Here is a 19,163-nt window from a genome sequence, read left to right on the forward strand (position 1 = left end):
AAAGATTCTCACTTCACAAATTTGTCGGTCATTTGATATATTTTATACCAAATGTATACTTTTGTATTAATCAATGAAGTGATATATACGTAGTGTATATGATATTGAATATGATAAAGTATATAAAAATTGTATATTCAATAGTTGAAGAAAATTAATTGAAATAAAATATAATAAAAGAAGCAATTTTTTTTAAAAAAATAAAATGTACCTTATCATCGAATCAAATAGGTTGGATCAGTATTCTTAATTTTATTATAATCGCTCTAGACATTTTTAAAAATAATATTAGTATAATTTATTTCTCTTTATTTGTTGGTATTGGTATTAAATATTATTATATGTTGTTTAGTCTTCATTAGTAGTCATAATTTAATTTATTATGTACTATGTGTATAAATTAAAAGTATTTAAAAAAATTAAAGTTTCATATATTTTATTAATAATATTAAAATGTAATTTAAGAAACTAAAAATAAAAATAAAAATAAATTAAACGAAGAGCCGCCCCTGATTTAACTTTTCAAGGGACGGAGATAAAAATCCCGTCCCCTTAGGAAAGCCGGGTTAATTTAAAAAACCCAAAAAAGTTCCTCTCTCTCTTTCCGTGGGGAAACGGGTCATTCGGGGGTGGGCCAGATCCGGATGCGATCCCAACAAAGTTGGCACGAATACTCCAGGTTTTAGGTATCATTTCGTACGGTTTGGTCAAAGTCAATCCTTCTGCTTCTTTCTACTAATGTAAAGCCCCTGGAGTGGAGCGCCACCGTGCCCCCCCGCCGCCTCCCTGTTGCTCTTCCTCTGAATTTTGATAACTGTGCATGAGGTAATGGGTTTCTTCTCACGTTTCTTCAGTTGTAAATTAAACCTTAGAAACCCAAGCAAAAAAATTCCTTTTCTAGATTTCTACATGTTTTGGTGTAGAATGTTCATTTATATTTCTTCTGAATTACGTGAGCTTGCTTTGGAATTGGTTATACGACCTTTTTCTTCTTCTGTAATTGATAAATAATTGTGAACCTATCGATTCAGCTAAAAGGCTTCGCTTTTTAAAAAAAGAAATTACTGTTTGTCAGTGTGGAGCAACTAGGAAATCGCAATCATACTCCTCCCTTTGCTTATTTGGGGTTTGCAATTTACATGAATAGATGCAGCGTTTTTCTTTGTTTACCAACTGTGTTTTATTCTTTCACTTGCTGTATTTACTCGATTGTTCGTATGTGCAGTAGTTTGTTGTGCTTGGGTGATTAAATTACAGTTTCCGCTCCTCTAATGATTACTTAGATTTGAATATCGGTAAATTGTTCCATGGTTTCGTAGTTAATATCCATTTCTCTTCGTTTTTGGTATTTTCCCTGTTAATTTTTACTCTGGAAATTGCTATGGTGCGGTCAGATGAATTGACTGTGTCCTTTATTTTAATGCTTATATGGAGGAGACTGCCTCAGAAAACGTGTTGGAATCTGTTCTGTCCAAACAAATTGCTGCTGCGGAAGCAATAATCCAACTTTGGATTTCATGAACTGGAGCCGAATTCAAGGGGAAGCCAGTTACCAGTATGGCCTGATGATGTATCAAATAAAGTGCTGTATAAACCGAAGCCAGAATTGAAATTGGAAACATCAGAATCTTATCAAGATCGTATCTCTGAAGTCATGCAGCAGAGCCAAAATCTACAAAATGATAGTCATTTATTGACGTCTGACCAAGAAGAGTATTCCTCTGTGGTACATGATGTAGAATTAGGTAATTTTTCTTGGAAGAAGAACTTGGAGAATGTAAACCACACTTCAAAAGTGGATACTAACTCTCTAGCAACCACACGTGTTGATTTGCATCTGAGGCAAAATGCTGATGTCGATGCTGATGTGTCAGAACAACACATAGAAGAACGAACTGTTTCTCTTATGACACGAAAGGATTCAGATTTGCTGATGCAAAAAGCAAGTTCAAATCAAGGAATGACTGAAAACAAAATTGGCCAAAACAAAGTCTCTCACAACACAAGGAAGGAGAAATTTGATAAAGTACGAGTTCTCCCTGTCCAAAAGTCAAGAATTTGTGATAAAGGACAAACTTATTTGGTAAAGGGGGAGATAGATTCGGATAATTTGCTGCCTGTCAAAAGTTCTAGTGGGATTTCTACGTCCCAAACTCAAGAAAAAAATTGTACGTCTTACATAAAACCTGATAAGACTTGGGAAAATTTTAGGACAGAGAAGAATGTAGAAACCGGAAGTTTTAGTTTACAATCTCGTCAAATTAGCATTTCTAGTATTTTGTCTGAAAAATTGGTGGCTGTTCCTAAACAAATTGCATCCAAGGAGGAACCTAGCCAGTCCCTGGATGCTGGACTCTATACTCTTGATGGAAAAGAAGAAAGCTTTTCTATGGAGAAGCAAACACCTTCCAAGGATCTTGTACCAATGCCTAGTTCATGTGTCAGGGCAACTTTGTCACCGTCTGATCAACAGGGTTTCACATATTCTATGAAATTTGAGAAAGTGGAGAAATTGCAGCCACGGCGGAACCCTGATGCTGGGGTTCATGGGTCCCAATCTGAGGCAGAAAGCACCCCCTCTAAAGGGAGTGATAAAATATTGGATGATGGCTATAGCTGGAGAAAATACGGGCAGAAGCTTGTGAAAGGAAACCAATATATTCGAAGCTATTATAAATGTACTCATCCCAATTGCCTTGCAAAAAAGCAAGTGGAGAGATCACATGGTGGAGTCAAAACGGATGTTAATTATCTTGGGGAACATAAACATCCTAAAGCACAGCATGGTCCCCAAGTTGCTTCCAGTTCTGAAGTAAGAGTTCTGGAGATACCTATTGCAACTTCATCAGAAGGTAACTTTTAAAATCTCTTTGGTTTTGTCTTGAATTGTTGATTCTTTGAACAGTTCATGAATTTATTACACCGAACTTTGCTCAGCTGATGCTGGGTCGATCATTACTCGTGGTGAAGCAAGTCGACACAGCCCACCAGCAGAAACCTCAACGCCATTGATGGTTGTGGGAAGTGGTGATAGTGTGACAGGTGTAGTTTCACATTTAAACGATGACAAGGCTGATTGTCCTGACTCTAAACGGCAGTATGTTCATTCAAAAGCTTCACATAGTATTAGTGCTTGATATCACTTTGGCTGCTGACTAATATGGTACTGGGGTTAATGCCCTTACTGCAGGAAGATATCTACTTCTTGTGCTGATGGCGATTTCCTGACTAAACCTAATAATGAATCACGGCATGTTGTTCAAACTTTGAGTGTGGTTGACATAATAAATGATGGCTACCGCTGGCGAAAATACGGACAGAAGTTGGTGAAGGGAAATCCTAATCCTAGGTAACTTGGTATTTTAATGCGGCAGAGTAATGATTTGCTTGCCACATAGTTTTCTTGATATAGTGTATATGTGTACAAATTAAATCTTCCAGTCATCATTATATGACAATTCATGAATTGGATGCTTCTCTCTGCTCTGTGAATTATTGTTTACTGATTTTGGTCGAGTTCACGGAATTTTTAGGCTTCAGTTCTATTTCCATAGCTGCACTTATTGCTTCCTGAGGAAACATTGCTGATATTTCCTTTAAATCAAAGGTTTAGAAAGTAGCTACCCCTTTTTTCCATATGAGAACTCCTGCAAGTCTCTTTCATTGTTTTCTTGTTATTTGGCTGCTTCCTTAGATTTAGGGTTGGATGTGGCCATCAGGATAATCAGAAGATAAAAAATAGCTCGTCAAGGCAGGACGTTTTACATCTTTACTTAAAACTGTTGTTTTTTATTTGTCAGGATGCCTCTCGCTGCTTAATAAGAAGCCCAAACAGTACCTTCCCCCATAACACAACTGTCAGAATAATTTGTTCTCAACCCATCATTTGAATTAGATTTGTACTGGATTTTCTCCTTATGGATATCCCTCTTTCCCACGCTCCCCTGCATTTTTTTTGCAATTTGAGATAGCAAGTTTTTGCGGCAACGTGGATTTCATGGCTTCTCATGTTTTTTTTAGCTTAATTAATCGAATTCTCAATTCTTGCTTTAGATAGAATGCTGTACTTCTCAAATTTGTATTATTCTTGCTGATAAATCTCCTGCTCTGCCGAGCGTTCATGAAGAGATCAAATGGTCATCCTCGTGGGTCATTGCTTGGAGGCTTGCATGCACATCTGTTGACTATTTTTTTCTGTGCCTTCCAAAAATTATTTTATTGTTAAGAGAGAGTAGTTATTTGTGACAAATGGGAAACAAAGACAATGAACTAAGAAAAAGAATTGCTATCGACCTAATTTTTCAGATCTAGGGTGATGTTCTTGTAATTGTTCTTTATTCTAGCCACCAACGGGTTTGTTCTACATGTTCATGCTAATTACCCTATTCATCAATATATTAATGTTTTTTTTCTTTTTACGTAAATTCCGATCATAATGTTCCGTGAATCTATAAGTTGCAGCCATATTGTTTTTGACAGTCGTTATGTTTTAACACAATTTCGTTTTTCAATCTACATCAGCCATATATCATCGTTTTTTACTCACAATATACAAAGAGAGAAATGACTTTCTTTTCTGAACTTCGTTGCGTCTCCTTTGTTTGAACTGTCGAATTGGAGCTGTGCCTCCTGATCTCTATAATTTCTACTGTTTTCCATGTCGTTTAGGAGTTATTACCGGTGTTCGAATGCTGGTTGCGCAGTCAAGAAACATGTGGAAAGAGCTCCCCACGATCCACAGCTCGTTATTACAACATATGAAGGAAAGCACGATCATGATACGCCCTTGTCCAGGTCTGTGAGCCAAAGTACAGCTGGGAAAGATTCTGCTACATCGAAAGCTAATGATGACTCAACGTCAAAATCAAGAGAAAACAAGCCGGTTGATCTTGAAACGGTCGTTCATATTCATGCAAACTGAGAAATTCTACGTTGGATTTCTTGCAAAAAGATTCTACATTTTATTATTTGAGTCGGTGCTTGGGCTTAGTCTATTTCACTGTGGGATTAGTCGTTATAATAGCATTTGAACTTCGCATATAGCAGAACAAGTGAACAACTTATATATATTATATAAAGTACTCGTTTCGAGTGAATTACGAGTATAGACGTAAGCAGCGTATTCAAGATTTGGCATTACCTGTGTAATTGATCAGACTACATTCTTTCTGCTTTCATAATACATGAACTTTTTACGTATTTCCATTGGTTTTGAGGATTACACGACTTTGGCCCTCAAATAAAACATGTTTTATTTGTTGTTTAATTATTTTTATAATTCGCCAAGGATGATTACTGTATTTTTAAACATTTATTCAAGCACCAAATACACATACAAACGCTAAAAATAACTGAAGACTTGGCGTGGCAGAAAAAACAAGAAATTATTGCGCATCGTGACTTGTGGATGGAAACATATTTGATATGGAATCCATGAGAGTTTTTCATAATGGATCAAACTTGCAAAGGAATAGGATATGATTGCTGTAAACGAAAGGGAAAGACGACATATGAATTTGTGCAACTTTTTTTAATACTGCAAGGGGGTCATCTCTCAAACATCGCTTCGGCCATACTCGAATTCCTGAATCCATCCCTGCGTTGAGTCAACCTGCAAAGGATTTAGGAGCACTCAACCCTTGCAATGGATTTAGGAGCACTCTTTTTTTAAGGATAAAAGGGGTGGCACTTTCACTTCCAGGCACAAGAAGCTATCAAATCTCTGTCCATCCAACCAAGATACAGAGCTCCATCCCTTTCTTCGAGCCTGTACTTATTGCAGTAGTTTTCAAGCAATGTTTTGATCGTAGCATTTACCAGAGAACTCAAAGGATAAGGGCTAAAACCAGCCATACTGAATCGGGATCGCCATTTTCCAAGAAGTTCATGCCTTTCAACTCTCTCTGTTCCCTCGCATGCCATAATATTAACTACTTCTCTTGCCAAACAGTGTTGCTCCACGTTGATTCGTGCCTTGTGTTCCCTCGGAAGAGTCACATCGATTGATTCAAACATTGCCGTGTAGTAATCCAATGCTTCTAGAAATCGAGGGTAAAATGCAGCAGTGTTCGTGTTGAATTCTTGCTCAACTAGCGTCACCACCTTCGGATTCAAGCCTTTCACCATCCTCAAGATTCGGTCTCGATGGTTTTCAGTGTTGACGCTTTCATCCGGCATTCGGTGTAACACGAAAGCAAAGTTAACTGCTAAGGCCTCATTGGGACGGATTCCGAGATTTTCGAGGTTAACTTCACGACCAGATATGGCTGCACCGTGGAATTCGAAAGGAACTTTGAATGTCTTAGCTAGCTTGGATAGCCTCCTTCCCACTATGTTTAGTCCTCCCCCACGAGCATATGCGGAAGTAAAATCGTCGATGCCTGTTATTCGAATATGAGGTGGCCCCCCAGGCCGAGATGCAAAAGCCCGGATTAGAGAAATCCATTGGCTCCCTTGACCGATCTGGAAATCAATAATGTGAATCATATCCTCATCTTTCATGGCTTCTGCAATGGCACCATTTGCTGACATGTATCCGAATTTGAAGAAAGGGCAAATTTCAAAAAGAATGTGCATATAAGAGAGTAGCTCGAAACTAGCCGGTTCTTTGCATATCAAAGATTTATAAATGGAACTCCCCGAAGAACTCAGCTTCGCCACAAGCCCTTCTAACATGTATGCTCCTAAACGCTGCATGGGTTCACCAGAGACCGACACCAGCTGACGTAACTCCGACATGAGCCATTGTGCCATTAGTAAATCATTGTTTGATATCGCTTTTGCACAGGCAACGAGTAGCTGCTTCAAGTCCTTCTTAGGTATGGCCTCCATCATTTGTCTTAGACTATCAAGAATCTCTGCCGAGGCCATGCTGCCCAATACTGTATAATCATCATAAGGCTCGATATCTGGTCCAAGCATCACAGTCTCAAGTTCTTTCAACTTGTTCCTAAAGTTATTTGCATCTTCAGTAATGCAAGAAACACTGGAAGGTGAGTCATAATTAGTTTCAGGAGAATGACGAAGGTGTGATTGAGATTCTTGGTATGACAAAGAAACCTCACTTGGGGAATTGAACATAGTAGGGTCTTTTTTGACACTTAATGAGGATGACTCGAGTGTGCAATACCGGTATTGAGAATTCTGAATGGAGGAATGGCTATAATTATTGTTATGAGCATTGTTATTGTAGCTTGAGTGGTGGTCCAAAGGTTGAAAAGTCAGTGGAAGAGAGTAAGATGACTCTAGGTATCGAACAGGTTGACGGCATAAAGCATTGGACCTGCTCGATTTGATCCCACTAGGTTCAAAATCTTGCATCGAAAGGTACTTTTTTGTTAAACAACCAAAACTGGCTAATGATTGGAAAAAGGGGTTTCAAACTTTCTTCGCCTGCATATAACCGGATTGCCAACAAAAGAACATGATCAACAAAATGATATGCTAACTTGATAGAAAACAATAGTATGTAAAATCGGTCAAATTTAAAACCAAATACCACAACAGAACATGGCACGGAACTTCTTTTTTCATTGGAAAGAATAAAAAACTTACAATATTCCCTTGGAGCCAACGAACAAATACAGATGTCTTAGGAAACATGAGAGATAGAGAAAGGTCCCTCATTTTCTTTTTCTGTTAATTTTCTGTTTTCTACCTCTGCCCGACGACAGCAGTCATGTAATCAAAAATGCAGTACTCACAGAGAAAGTTATTCTAAAAATCAATTTATTTATAATGTCTAATCAAAGGATCAACCATGACACACACAGCCAAAGCACCGGGTCAAAATCTTCTTGGGTGTCAAGGCAATAGATATGACTAGTCATCCACTTCGGGAAAAAGGGTCGAACAATTGAAGTCACAACACTTTGCTTTTAATTTATCAAGAAACCGTAACTTTCAGACCCCTCCACCAGACTTTATTTCAAATTTAACTGTGAATACTGTTCGTAGTACTTTTTTTCTTCCAAAATCAAAATCCTCCTTCTCTCCTATTTCGAATGAAAAATTCAGTCTCTAGCTTCAGTTAATTCTTAGCAGTTATACACCAACAGTGTCAAGAAAACAGCATGTCTCAAGAAAATAGCAGCAGCAGCAAGTGAACTACAAGAAAACCAAGCAAGAAGTGAAACACAGTACAATAGAGAAATCAAACCTCTGGAACTTGAAGATCTATCTCCTACCCGAGAAAATTCACTTAAATTTCAGAAAAACTACACATCAAACATCCGCATTAAACCCTCAAAAATCTCTGCAGCTGAACGATAAAAAAATCCATCTTTTGCATCAATAACAGGCTAGCTACCAGCCAAATACAACCAATGAAAAAGAAAACGAGAATTTGGTAAGAAACCCATCAACTCAAAACCTTGAAAAAGTTTCAAGCTTATCTCTTCTTAGCTTGATGAAATCGATTTATTGCACCATCTCCAGTATTTAAGACAGAGAAAGAGAGAGAGAGAAATGCCTCAATAGAGATGGGAGCTAAGTTTTCAGTGTAAGGGATGAAAATATTCTCTAAAAAAGATCATTACAATTATCATAAAAAGAAAAGAACCCTTGCGTTAGTCGAAATAACTAAACTGACATCGAGCATGACAGAAATATAAATACATTTAAATAATGTCTTTAATCTAATTAATTTAGTTTATATTAAAATAAATATCATATCATGAGTAAAAGTCATAAGTGGAAATATTATTTTTAAGTATATATACATCATGATAATTAATAGTTTTATATATATAAGCATATTGGATAAATAATTTTTGCTCGTGCATAACATATTTTTATCGAGATAAATACTTTGAAATCATTTTTTTATGTCTTTTTAGTACTTAGTATTACTAATAACAAAAATACATATTTTTCTCCCCAAAAAAAACATATATTTTCCGATAAATTCATTATCAGTGGAAAATATCTTCACCGTAACAATTTATTTATGCATTTTTTAAATAGCTCGTGATTTCTTGTGATCTCTATGTATATAAGACCGTATTATATTTTTTTATGATTTTCTATAATAAGTGTACAACAAGTTATAAGCGATTAGGTGGGAAAATTAAATACCATATATTAAATTTTAACATACAATTATGAAAATATAGATTATATAAATCGTATGTCTACACACTCGTGTTCTAGTATATTTATTTTCGAAGAGAATCATCAAAAACCAAATGGAAACTTGTATTGTCGGTATAATAAGTGAAACATGGCATAACGATCCATTTTGATTTATATATATATAATGCAAATAAATTAGAGATTAATTTGATTTTCCTTTGTTTAGTTTATTTAACGATGAAAAATAATTCGAAATTAATTTTTTTCAAATGACTTGATCCAAATACAATTTAAAATACATTTAAACTTTGCTCATCTACACAAGTCGCCATTTCTTTTTTTTTTTTTTTTTAAATATCCCTCGTTTTTAAAGCCTATTTTATTAATATTTTCGCGTAATTAAACACTGTTAGGCACGATACTCATCATAAAAGCTACACAATGTGCTAGACCCCCTTTCATATAAGTGACTCATCATAATTAAATAATTTTTAATGTGCCAGTTTTTGAAAAAAAACAGCTAATAAATAATTTTTTATATATATAAAATTAAATAATTTTTAATGTGACAGTTTTTTTAAAAAAAAACATATAATAAATAATTTTTTTTACATATAAAATGAATGACAATTGACCCATGTGAAAGGATACAATCTTTTATAAAAACAGATGGTTGTTTTTTTAAAAAGTGTTTAAGTTAGCGGAGTGAGTATATTTGTGACCAATTGGTCTCAAGTTCTATTATTTATCAATATCTTATTGGGTAAGTTTGTCACAATACACTTGCTTAATATGGTTTATCTGGTTGATGTGGTTTGTATTGTACAGAGTTCGGCATGAGAGTTTTTCTAATGCACATCGACGAATAGTGGATGTGGGTTTTCTCGTTATTTTTTTTTAAAAAAAAATAGAGATTGTTATAAACAAAACTCAATGGTAATGGGGAAAAGAAAAGATGTTGGTATTAACAAAACTCAAGGATCTCAACTCGTATTATCAGTTCGGGCATCATCACATACTTTGTCGCCCTACTGGGACTTGTACCATATTTTATAACTTACTCCCTCAAGTCTAAACCCTGAAATAATTGGGTTTCTTATATAAACATCGGGTTACATTGAAATCAGATCAAGTATATGCTAGGATCCGAGTGAGTAGGGCACAGCCAGTCACAAACTACGTTGAGTTGGCAGGGGCTCGGCCGAGCATGGCTTAGGTCCTTGGTAGGGGGTTCGGTCGAGCATAGCTCAGAGCCTCGGCCGAACACATGGCTCAATGTCTCGAGAAAGGTTAAGTTTTGGGAGCATCCATGTTGACAAGTGAATCCTTTGATATATAAATATTGATGTATTTTCAAATTTTATATTGTGTATATATAAGATAATATTATTTATACACGAAATAGTGTTAATTACCTTCCATGTTACCTTTTAAACTTTTGTTTCCTGGATAATATATCATTATATGTTAATTTTTCATATAACACTATACAATGTTGTTTTGCCAGGGGAAAAAACCTCAAATACAGTGTTTTTTTACGTTAACAACTATAACTACTCGTATGTATAATTATATGTATAAAAACACGATATAAAATAACCAAAACTTCTCATTTTAATTTCAACTTTAATATATTTTCTATTTTATCCCAACATTGGCAAGGGGTTAACAAAATTGGGCTCCCCTGCCAAATTCCTATATAAATTAAAGAAAATCCGGGTCCTAGTTAATTAATAAATTAAAACATGTTCTAGAACGTGTATCTCTCACTTTATTATAATAATAATAATAATAATAATAATAATAATAATAATAATAATAATATCTAACAAAGACATATCAATACATAAAGACGAAATTTTGTTTATAATTCTTCTCCAAATTTTTTCAACATTTCTACCCAAACTTCCTTTCTCAAACCTCTCAAATATGGACAAATATAAATAATAAAAACACGATCCGACTAATTCTATCGTATTATTATACGAAACTAATACAGTTTTAGATTAATAAAATTCATTACGTGCACAAAAGTTGTATTTAAATGCCGACCGTCATCTGATCAATTCAATAAAAAATTTCATAATTAATATTTATTAAATATTTTAAAAAAAAATCGAGGGCAAAATTGAGAATTGATTTTAAAATTGAAATAATGAAGTGACCCACACGGCAAAGGAGGGGGACAATGCTTTGTAAATTGAAGATGAGATTAACTTGAGAATCCCACTTTACACGCCTATCATGCATCACATTCGTCCCAATAAGACATCAAGTCATCCCAAGGTTTTGTACTTACAATTATATATAAAAAAAATTAACTACTTAAATTTAATTTAAATATCTCGAATAAATATTCATGGACTTATCACTGATAGTAATCAATCGATTAACACGAGGGTTGAGTCTATGTTACATTTTAATGTAAAATTGTCTGTTTTTTTATTAAAAAATGTTTAACATGACATATAATAGACTCCACTATTTTTGTTTAAAATTGTGATTTTCAGTTGAACATGTTATATTGAAATATATGAGAAGTGTCACTCCAAAAATATTATAGACTAACATAAACACCAATGACACTAAGTAATCAATGTGTAATTATATGATTAACACGAGGGTTGAATTTTATGTTACACTTGATAAAAAACTAAATATTTTTTTATAAAATGTACTTAACTGAAGATTTGGTGGATTCCACATATTTTTATTTTGTTTTTGGTTTTCAATTGAACATGTTGTATTAAAACATAAGAGACTTGTCACCTTAGATGTATCATAAACTAACGTAAATATTGTAAGTCGATATCGTAGTTATCGAAAGACGAATAAAGTAGTGTACAATTTTAAAACATTAAGAAGGTTGAAAAGAACAAAAGAATGAGAACATTAAAGAAAACTGAGACATGTACGAAGTACAATATCCTTTAACAAATTTGTCCACAATCAGATATGTGCTTTGAGGATCAATTTGGACGATTGTGGATACATCGAGACAACCAGTAGTAACCAGACATGAAGGTACTACGTTGATGAACTAAAGATGTACATGAATTTTATCACGAGTTGAAGCAGAGCAACATGAGGCAAAGACAAGGAAATAAATGAAAGTAATATGCGAGTGTGAGTGTTGTTTGAAGGACTCGATAAAATCCCTATATATAGGGAATTGGACTCCATATGGACAATCACGTGCTGACCATCCGAATGGCCAAAGGTTGCTCAACTGGAGCACGGGCAGTCGGCCATATGTCATATCAACAATGAAGCATGTGGAAGGTCATATCCAGAAAGATCTATAGTGAATTTTCCAACCAGTCAAGTTTTTTCAATATAAATCGGGCACTTGATTTGTACCTCCCCTGCGTAGGCATACACGATAAAGAGCTTCTTAATTAATCATCCTTACACTTTCATAAAGTAGAATTTGGTATAAGCTCACATATATATGTTAATTTTTTATCTTAGACACATTTCGTTACACATTTAAACAATCATTTAACAAGTCATAATGTACTTATCCAATTTCCATCCGAAATGGGAAAAAAACACCCAGTATTCCGAAGTCCAACAACAAACATAATTGACACTGTGTCATAATATTATATCCAACAATTAAGCATATAGTTTGGAAAACGTAAATAATGCTTTATTAAATAATCCACGTGATTATTCTTTTTTAAGATACTTTTATTTAATCATAAAATAAATGAAGATGTTTTTTTTTTAAATTATATGAAAGTCACCAGATAATCAACAATCAATAATGCAACGAGCTTATGAGAAATCAAACAATTCGATTATAAAGTTTCGCAAAATATCGTCATGAAGATCGATTTGAATTTGACTAATTCATTTTTATAATTGTTGTTAAAATCTAATTAAACTAATTTAAATTTAAATTAACTAAAATAAATTTTAAGTGAAGTTATTTGAATATTTTAATTTTTATTTCTTTTTATTTGTCCCATTAATTATCAGCCACGAAACAAATATAAACAATGCGATTACTAATTTATTACATAGATATATGTGTGTGTGTGTTTTGTGTTTTTTAACTTATATTCATACAAATCATTAAAAAAAATGCACGCGCTCTCCAACCATGTCTATATACATATATATATATATATATATATATATATATATATATATATATATATATATATATATATATATATATATATATATAAATCAAATTCGCATGCCTATGGTGATTAAGCATGTTATAATTTATATCATTTTACTTGTTGTGTAGGCCATGCCTTGTCACAAAGTGGGCGTATTATAATTCTACTAATTAATAATTGTATTAAATTATTCTGTTAAATTAAAATGGAAAGTTTGAATGTATTGTTTCATAGTATAACTGATTATCTGAGAAAAAATTTGTGTGAAACGGTCTCACGAGTTGTATTTTGTGAGATGGATCTCTTAATTGGGTCATCTATGAAAGAATATTATTTTTTTATTGTTATAGACCCGTTTCATAGATAAAGATTCGTGAAACCGTCTTACAAGAAACTTACTCTATATATCTATGTAAATTTTTTTTGAAAGGATATATCTATGTATTTTTACTTTGTTAAATTGGTATTTTATTTTTAAAAATCAATCCATTAGTTGTCTCACACGTCTACCATTAGTAATATAAACAAATTAGCCAGATGTGACCAAATTCCAAAAGCTCGGGGAAAATACTATAAAAGAAAGAACACTGATATGTCTTAAATCTGAAATTTGAAATCTGACTTCTTTGTTCCGTCTATGACACAAAGACTGACAAAATTGTTGGCTTCTTTTTCACTCACAATTTCTAGTCTTGGAGAGGTGCCCTTAATCCAATAAACAACTAAATAAAAGTAGTATTGCAAAAAGTATTGCCAAACCAAATCCAACTTAATATATTGAAATGCAACCTAAAATAATTTTTTAAAAAACTTATATATTATACTTGGTTTTTTGTCTTATTATGACCGCAAAAGTTGGACAAAGTTTTACCAACAAAACATACTTTGTTTGGTTGTTGTAATGACATGTTGTTGTGTAGGACCACCCCATTTCACTTGTTTATTTTGTGTTTCCTCGGGTTTAGGCGACCGGAGGCATCGCCGAGTTTATTTTCAAAGTCATTAACGAATTTGGTATTACGTGTGGCAGCCACATTATATATATGATTGTCGAAACTTGGTACGTAGATTTGAATTTTTTTTAAAAAAAAAACCAATACTTTAAGTTATGTAATTATATAATTACTTCGAATTTTAGAATAACAATGAGTATTTCATCGAGAACACGGGAATCGCACTCGATTGTTCCCCGAGATATAGATTCAAATGTCTCTCTCCATGAACTCCAAATATGTAGGATTTATTTAATTTAGTTGGGCCAATTTGTGTATGTGGCCCGATTTATTAAACTGGGCCGCTAATGATTTTTTTTTGGTCTGGTACCCAATATCAAATATAAAATCCTACCACACACAGAATCTAACACTACACAGATAAACACTCATCTATTGAACGTGATGAAAATATCAAAATTTTACATCTACTAAATGAATGTCAACTCAGCCGTACATACATAAATGATCTAGAATGATGAGCATATCAAAATTATATATATATAATCTTTTACTGAATTTATATTGTCTCATATATTTAATTCCAATTATTTTGTAAAAGAAAATTGAGTTTTATTTTAAATAGGAACTTTCACCCTAATTTATTTATTTTCTAAAAATATAAATAAAACTTTCTTCTCCCAAAATATTTTTGTACGTTCGTTTTAAAATTTCCCAAAACAATATTTCTTTTAACTAAGTATTTTGACATTTTCAGAAATACTATGTCAATATAACATATCATAAGTCATAACTCAAATTTAACATATAATTAGGTAAAAACTTACGATATATATATCTATACTATTATATTAAGTGTGAGAGCCTTAGAATAACTACCTTTGATGATATCAAAATATTTAATTCCTTAATTACCCTTCTTATCATACTTAAAACTTTTTCAAGTTACTCCATATTTTAAATAGAAAAAAATCAAAATAAAACTTCTCTTTTAAATCGAACAACTTTTTTAAATCGAAAATAATTTCGTGTTAATTATTTAATATTATTTGATCAAATTAAAAATAATAATAGAACATGCAATGCATGTGCATTTTTTACTAGTTATATTATTAAGTGTGGGACTCTTAGAGTAACTATTTTATATGACAACAAAAGATTTAATTACATAATTATCATTCTTATTTTACTAAAAATCTTCTCAAGTCACTTCATATTTTACATAGAAAAAATTTAAACAAAACTTATATTTTAAATCGAACAAGAAAATTTGAAAATAATTTAGTGTTAATTGTTTTGTTTTATTTGATAAATTAAAAATAATGCGTATGCATATTTTATTAATTATTTTAAATCATAACAACTATTCTAACTTTTTCAAAACAAAATATATGACATGTTTGATTTTCCCAATTTATTTTATCGAATATCTAACAAACCCCCCACCCCCCCCCACCACCCCACCCTTTGCTTTTCTTTTCACGAGCAATAATAGCTCGCCGCACTCTTGAGCGAATGCATAAAAAAATCACAACCCTTTAGTTACACGATAATTTTAGGGCTCAGATTTTTGCTGAAGCAATTATTGGAATAAACTATTTTCTTACTGTGCATACAGGAGCATTATCAGATAACAAGGATTAAAACGCTCGCAGCTTTATTGATTTCGGGTGTTTTCTTTCTTCTTCTTTTTTTGGATTTTTACATCCAAAAAGAGGCATTTGAATTCGTGATTTCTGTGATGATCAAGGATAAAGAGAAGCCGCCGGAGCCTATTGATTTCTTCATTTGGACTGTTGAGGTAAATTCGTTTTTGTAATCTCTTTTAGAGTTTAATTTAATTTGTCTTATCGTTTTGTGAAATGTGGTCTCATATTATTTTTCGGATCTTTTACTATTTCAGACTCGAATTTTATTGTATAATTTTCTTGGAGTGGATGAGTTTCTTGCTTGCAGCATTTTTATAGCTGACTGTGACAGTTTTCTGGATTTTTGTTGAAGAAAGTTATGGGAAAATGTGTTCTTTTCACGGAGGAGAACTCCGCGACTTCCCATTTTTCATGGCGGAAAAAAGTACAATTGCATTTCTGAGTCGAATATAAATCTTTAAGAATTTATTATTTGTCCATTGTTCAAATGTTATGACAATCAGTTGAAATTAGTTATCGACACCTTTGCATCCAAAGCTTAAGCAGATGCTTTCTTATGAAGTTCCTCTCTATCTTTTTTTATGTTTCTTGAACTGAAAGTGTGATGAGCAATGTGACAGTGTCTCATCTCCATTCTTATTATACTAATCTAGCTAATTTCTTGAACCCTGCATACTTTTCTCTGTGGTGTATCAACCTCAGTGTTCATATTTGTACCTGTTTACATGTTTTTATGCTACTGTTTTTGTCCTATTTTGGTTCAGATATGGACAACCTACAATTTTTTTAAAACATTTGAAAATTTTATTTTGTAAGTCGCCCTACCATCCAAAATTATCAATGCATTTTAAATCTTTTAGGATGCGCAAACTATTGAGAGATGGAATACAAGGAAAGTTTAGTAAGTTACTCTGCCGCAAACAAAGTGAAAAGAAACCGAGAAGAAAATTGAGAATAGCAAATAATTGTTGGAGAAATTTGGATGATCAACTTCCAATGTTATTGATTTCTCACTTTCTTGTAGGATGTCGGATTGTGGTTGGAAGAGATAAATCTCGGTAGTTACCGCCAAATTTTCAAAGAAAATGGGGTCAATGGAGAATATTTGGAAGGGATGTCGATGTTTACAACTGAACAGATACTCCGGTTCATAAGGAAGTGCCACATGAAATGGGGAGACTTCATAACCTTGTGCAAGGAGCTGAGAAGAATAAAAGGTTTCTTATCCCTCTCTCACTGAATTTTACTATGAGTAAACTGTAAGGTTAAGCTGCAATTAGTTACTAGCAAATTAAAGGTTTCCTTGTGTTCTTTTATATTTGTCTTCATCATGGCTTAAAAACTTTAATTTTTGTCCCAACATCACTTTGATCATGACAGTCACTGTCTGCCTGGTTGAACTATTGGCTGAAAAAGTTCGAGCACATGCTCTAATAGGACAGTTATGGAACAAACACGTGATAGTTTTATCCCCCTATCCTTGCACAAATAATAAAATGAACATATTCATTACACTCTTTTGTTTAGGAGCAACTTTGTTCCACATTGACTTGCGTGGATCTGTATTCGGTATTCCCCCATTTCTATAAGAAAGACATTTTTTTCATTTTTTTCTAGGTTACAGATTGACAATACTAACAATCAGCCTTTATCACACCAAGTGCGGTCAGCTATGTGGACCCTCTTATGCCGTGGTGCTATCTTCCTTACTATATCCCTATCTGTGTCTAATTTTTCATTGCTAGCCAAACCTTCCTCGGTTAAAGTGTGAATTTGTCATGGTCTCACATTGCTTTATTGAGACATTTATTTTTTGGTTACAAAAGAAAGAAGATATATTTGTGTCCTCTTTAATCCATCCAACCACAGCCAGTAAACTAGGAAGTAGGAATAGCGACCGAGCCTATCACCTATCAGAACAAAACCATAAAAAATAACATCGACGTTACTCACAACATGTTAGTTGTATGATTAACAAGTTTAAACAATTGAAGCTGTCATCATGGCCTCTTGCTTTTAGGTTGTTATCACCTCATCTAGCACATGAATTTGCTAAAAGTGCGGGAAAGAAGGGAGGGTACACAAGGAGTATCATTGAGAATCATATAACATAGCAAAGTCGCATCCGACACTCACAAGATTTAGAATCAGATTTTGGAATCAGATTATTCTCTCCTACGGATTGATTGAAGTTCTTTGAGGTTTTAGAGAGTGTCAAATGTTACAATGTTAGCACTTATCAGCCTTGTGATGGAGATGGCCAGGTAACTTTTTTTATTTTAAAGAGGGAGTGCATTTTTAAGGACGTACGAAGCAATATATAGAAGTGATATGAAAAGCTGTTTTGGCATCCTCTTTCATTTGTGCTTATTTTACTTGTTTCTCCAACATTCTGTACTGGTATTTTCCTTAGTTTGTTTGTTTTTATTATATTAAATATGGTCCTGGATTCATTTCCCGTTACATTGTACCTTCCACGTTGATTTAGACCTCCTCTTTACCTTTTCTCTATAAAATCAGATAGTGAAATCTACTGACTGTAATCATGCAACAGTGGCTTGCTTGAAAGGGGAGCAAAAGATACACCGGCCTTGGTGGGCGCCATCTTGTCTTTCTGTTGTTTTCATCAAGTCTGCAAAACGTAACAGGCAGTCACGGGTCGTTTCATTGAAACTGGACCCTTGACGTAGAAACATCCGCGAGAATGTAATTTTGATATCCACTCCTTTTGGAACACTAGATATATGAAACAACATATGTTCCCGTATCATCTTGGATGCTGCTAAAGCTATTGTAACTAATGTTGCCCGTTTGTTTTTTTCTGGAGAAACTTTTCTTGACGTGTTCTAGTTTGTCTGTTGTTTGTACTTTGGTATAGTGACACAATGTATGTAGAAGATGTTGGATCTGGTTCTTTCGGTTAAAGTAAATGATATCAGTTTAAATTTGTATTTGCAGTTGCGTTTTACATAGCTTGGAGCGAACTCCAATGTCTTTCTTGAGAGGATATGTTATTAGTAACTTCGATATTTACGTTTAAAGCTGAGAAAGATAATTCATACCCCGTTATTCAAATGCTTTTGCCAGCAGAGGTATCTATTGGATTTCATATCCCAAGAAAAACATTACTACTATGTTTTAATAGATGTGAACGAAAATTTGAAAACCTCGTAAATTTTGACAGAAGAACTCAAATATATACCGAAAATACAGAAATCCACTCATGCCATGTGCTTCCTAATTAGGAATTAGGAGCAATTCAAGTGTCATTGTTAAATGAAGTATTAGTCCCCATATGGAGACACATGTTCAAAAGTTTGTTTATTTAATGGCCTAATAATGCAAGTCAATCATAT

The 19,163-nt window shown here is 33.5% G+C and overlaps 3 protein-coding genes across 7 annotated transcripts; 2 read left to right on the plus strand and 1 right to left on the minus strand.

Moving 5' to 3' along the window:
* Positions 1 to 597: 597 nt before the first annotated feature.
* LOC140808957 (uncharacterized) lies at positions 598 to 5,199 on the plus strand. Of its 4 annotated transcripts, none has more exons than XM_073166355.1 (5): positions 598 to 825; positions 1,395 to 2,852; positions 2,938 to 3,097; positions 3,191 to 3,349; positions 4,669 to 5,199. In XM_073166355.1, the coding sequence occupies exons 2-5, from the start codon at positions 1,655 to 1,657 to the stop codon at positions 4,919 to 4,921; spliced, it is 1,770 nt and encodes a 589-aa protein (XP_073022456.1). In that variant the 5' UTR covers positions 598 to 825; positions 1,395 to 1,654; the 3' UTR covers positions 4,922 to 5,199. The 4 variants fall into 4 exon arrangements, with proteins under 4 accessions (XP_073022456.1, XP_073022457.1, XP_073022458.1 ...); XM_073166356.1 differs by having other exon boundaries at positions 1,435 to 2,852; XM_073166357.1 differs by having other exon boundaries at positions 1,438 to 2,852.
* Positions 5,200 to 5,659: 460 nt separating this feature from the next.
* LOC140808958 (scarecrow-like protein 21) lies at positions 5,660 to 8,503 on the minus strand. 2 transcript variants are annotated; one of them, XM_073166359.1, is made up of 2 exons: positions 8,159 to 8,503; positions 5,660 to 7,392 (listed from the first exon to the last, which is right to left on the minus strand). In XM_073166359.1, exon 2 carries the CDS (start codon positions 7,318 to 7,320, stop codon positions 5,692 to 5,694), a length of 1,629 nt encoding a protein of 542 aa, XP_073022460.1. In that variant the 5' UTR covers positions 7,321 to 7,392; positions 8,159 to 8,503; the 3' UTR covers positions 5,660 to 5,691. The 2 variants fall into 2 exon arrangements, with proteins under 2 accessions (XP_073022460.1, XP_073022461.1); XM_073166360.1 differs by having other exon boundaries at positions 8,372 to 8,495.
* Positions 8,504 to 15,633: 7,130 nt separating this feature from the next.
* Positions 15,634 to 18,758, plus strand: LOC140810810 (uncharacterized). Its single transcript, XM_073168702.1, has 3 exons — positions 15,634 to 15,959; positions 16,832 to 17,024; positions 18,362 to 18,758. Exons 1-3 carry the CDS (start codon positions 15,900 to 15,902, stop codon positions 18,490 to 18,492), a joined length of 384 nt encoding a protein of 127 aa, XP_073024803.1. The 5' UTR covers positions 15,634 to 15,899; the 3' UTR covers positions 18,493 to 18,758.
* Positions 18,759 to 19,163: the final 405 nt, after the last annotated feature.

This window comes from Primulina eburnea, chromosome 13 (assembly GCF_022965805.1).
Source record: "Primulina eburnea isolate SZY01 chromosome 13, ASM2296580v1, whole genome shotgun sequence".
NCBI classification, from domain to species: domain Eukaryota; kingdom Viridiplantae; phylum Streptophyta; class Magnoliopsida; order Lamiales; family Gesneriaceae; genus Primulina; species Primulina eburnea.